Source organism: Cimex lectularius, unplaced genomic scaffold, assembly GCF_000648675.2.
Source record: "Cimex lectularius strain Harlan isolate CLEC.00 unplaced genomic scaffold, Clec_2.1 scaffold24, whole genome shotgun sequence".
Classification (NCBI taxonomy): domain Eukaryota; kingdom Metazoa; phylum Arthropoda; class Insecta; order Hemiptera; family Cimicidae; genus Cimex; species Cimex lectularius.
In genome coordinates, this window is record NW_019392666.1 from 1,895,864 (window position 1) to 1,898,103 (window position 2,240).

General features: G+C 40.0%; 1 protein-coding gene across 1 annotated transcript; it reads left to right on the forward strand.

Annotated features, from left to right (window-relative positions):
* The first annotated feature begins 633 nt into the window (after positions 1 to 633).
* LOC106674345 (enhancer of split mbeta protein-like) lies at positions 634 to 1,758 on the forward strand. The gene is made up of 2 exons (XM_014406989.2): positions 634 to 915; positions 1,058 to 1,758. The coding sequence occupies exons 1-2, from the start codon at positions 649 to 651 to the stop codon at positions 1,586 to 1,588; spliced, it is 798 nt and encodes a 265-aa protein (XP_014262475.1). The 5' UTR covers positions 634 to 648; the 3' UTR covers positions 1,589 to 1,758.
* Positions 1,759 to 2,240: the final 482 nt, after the last annotated feature.

The window sequence follows — 2,240 nt, forward strand, 5'->3', positions numbered from 1 at the left end:
TTTGGTATGATTTATTGCGTGAAAAATCTGTAAAAATTGCCTCTTCGTAGCACTTGCTTGACATTTTTAGACATTTGTTTCTATAATTTCTAGACGTGGTTTTTTACACATTAGCCTCGATTTTCGCCCAAACAAAGTGTAATTAAATATTAAATAAGTTGCGATAGTTAGGTTTGTTGAAAAACAAAATTTTGATTGGTCTAAAACTTTAATCGCAATGATCTGGCAAATTATGAAATAAAAGTACACACTAGTATTATATAAAATTGTTATTTGTTTTATTTTGGTAAATTTTGAATGGGACTGGGTCAATCAATTTGGTTCTCGTTTGGCTAAACAAGTTGAAATTCAATTAAGGAAAAATCTCGTTGTTACGTCGAAGTCCGTGCAGGAATTAAAGTACAAGGATTCGATTTTAATGCAAGTGTTTTATAAATAAAAATTAAATATGGGAACGTGCGTGCGTCCATGTGCGGTTGGACGCGTTTCCAGTCGTAGTAGGCGGTGGGAGACAATTAGGTTGGAAGTATAGACACGGGCCGGTAGCACGAGCCTTCCACCGACGAGAGAGACAGGGATAAAAAACAACGAGAGAGAGGAGAGGAGTGCGAGAGAGAGGGAACGACGAGGCGAGGCTAGCACGTGAGTATGGCAAGAGGCAGCTGTAGCCTGTGGGAACCACGAACACTGCCCAGTTCCCACGGCGATCCCACCTGTCTACCCTATATAAGACTCCGGATCCCCACTTTCGGCATTCAGTCACTCAGTGGCCTCCGTGCTGTGCACATCGAGTTTTTCCAAACACCAAAAGTGCCTTATTGTGTTCTATTTTTTCAAAACACAATGGATACTTACGATTCTCAAATCGACGTGGAGCAGGTCCAACCCATCTCGAGGACTTACCAATACAGAAAGGTAAATGTCAATTTCGAATTAGTTCTGTTTTAGAGTCAGTTCAAAAATTTAATTCAGTGTCATAACTCTTCTACTTTTTATCTGTCTCACATCACAAGAAAACCAGTTGATTAACAGTTTTTTCTTTTTGTTTTTTTTAAAGGTGATGAAACCGATGCTCGAAAGGAAAAGAAGAGCTAGGATTAACCGCTGTTTGGACGAGTTGAAAGAGCTGATGGTGACGGCTCTCCAGAGCGAAGGCGAAAACGTCTCCAAGTTGGAAAAAGCCGACATCCTGGAGTTGACAGTTCAACATCTCCACAAATTGAGGAAGGCGAAGAAACTGTGTCTCACCGGTGGCGAGAAGGAAGACAAGTTCAGGGCCGGCTACACCCACTGTGCCAACGAGGTGAGCCGCTGCCTCGCATCCACCCCCGGCGTCGACGTCCGCCTCGGCACCCAGCTTATGTCTCATCTGGGCCACCGCCTCAACGAGATCGACAGGATGTCCCCGTTGACGGTGAGGATCGCCGAGTCTCCCGCCCCTTCGATCGGGATGACCTCCGCCGGCTCCTCGTCCCCAGGCTACTCGATGCCCCCGACGCCCGCCTCCTCCAGGGGATCCGACTCTCCCGGCTTGGAATACTCTGGCCTCCTGAAAGTCGCCTCTTCCCCCGTCTGGAGGCCCTGGTAGATCTCATCTCGATTCCAGACTCCAAAAGAAGAAAAACCCTTTTGTCTTTCTCTCAGATCGTTTGCTTTAACAAATAACTTTTAAGTCTGATAGCTTTAAGTGGCTAGAGCCATGTGATAAGACTGTGAACTGTGATTCAGTGCCTTTTAATCTCATTAATTTTTAAGGTTCACTTTTTATTAAATATAGTTCTTTTTTAATTTTTTAAAATGTTTTAATTAGAGCTATAATTGTTTTATTTTGAAACGTAGAAAAAGAAGATATTTTCAAAAGATGTTTAATTAATTGAAAGTAAAAAGTTGTTTATGTATTACGAAAGTCTGTGATACAATAAAAATATATTAAGTTTTATTTCTTTACATTAAAACTGCATTATTATTTTACCCTTCAAATATTACTATATTTCAAAGGTTATAGGTTACAAAATTATCAAGCAGTGTTTAACATTTTTATAAATATTTATAAAAAATGAAAAAATTATAAAAATGTAAAAAGTTAACAATGCCGTGATAAACATAGGTTATGGTTATTTAAAGATCATGAGATGCTATCTCCTGTGATGTATTAGAAAAAACATTTTCTTTATCGTGCCAACGTTTTGATCTTTGAGATCCTCTTCAGGGCCTGAGATTTATAAACATTGTTTAAATTA

Coding starts and splice junctions, on each gene's coding strand:
- LOC106674345 (XM_014406989.2), top strand. CDS start 649: ATGGCAAGAGGCAGCTGTAGCCTGTGGGAACCACGAACACTGCCCAGT. Junction 916..1,057: donor GGACTTACCAATACAGAAAG/GTAAATGTCAAT, acceptor TTTTTTTTAAAG/GTGATGAAACCGATGCTCGA.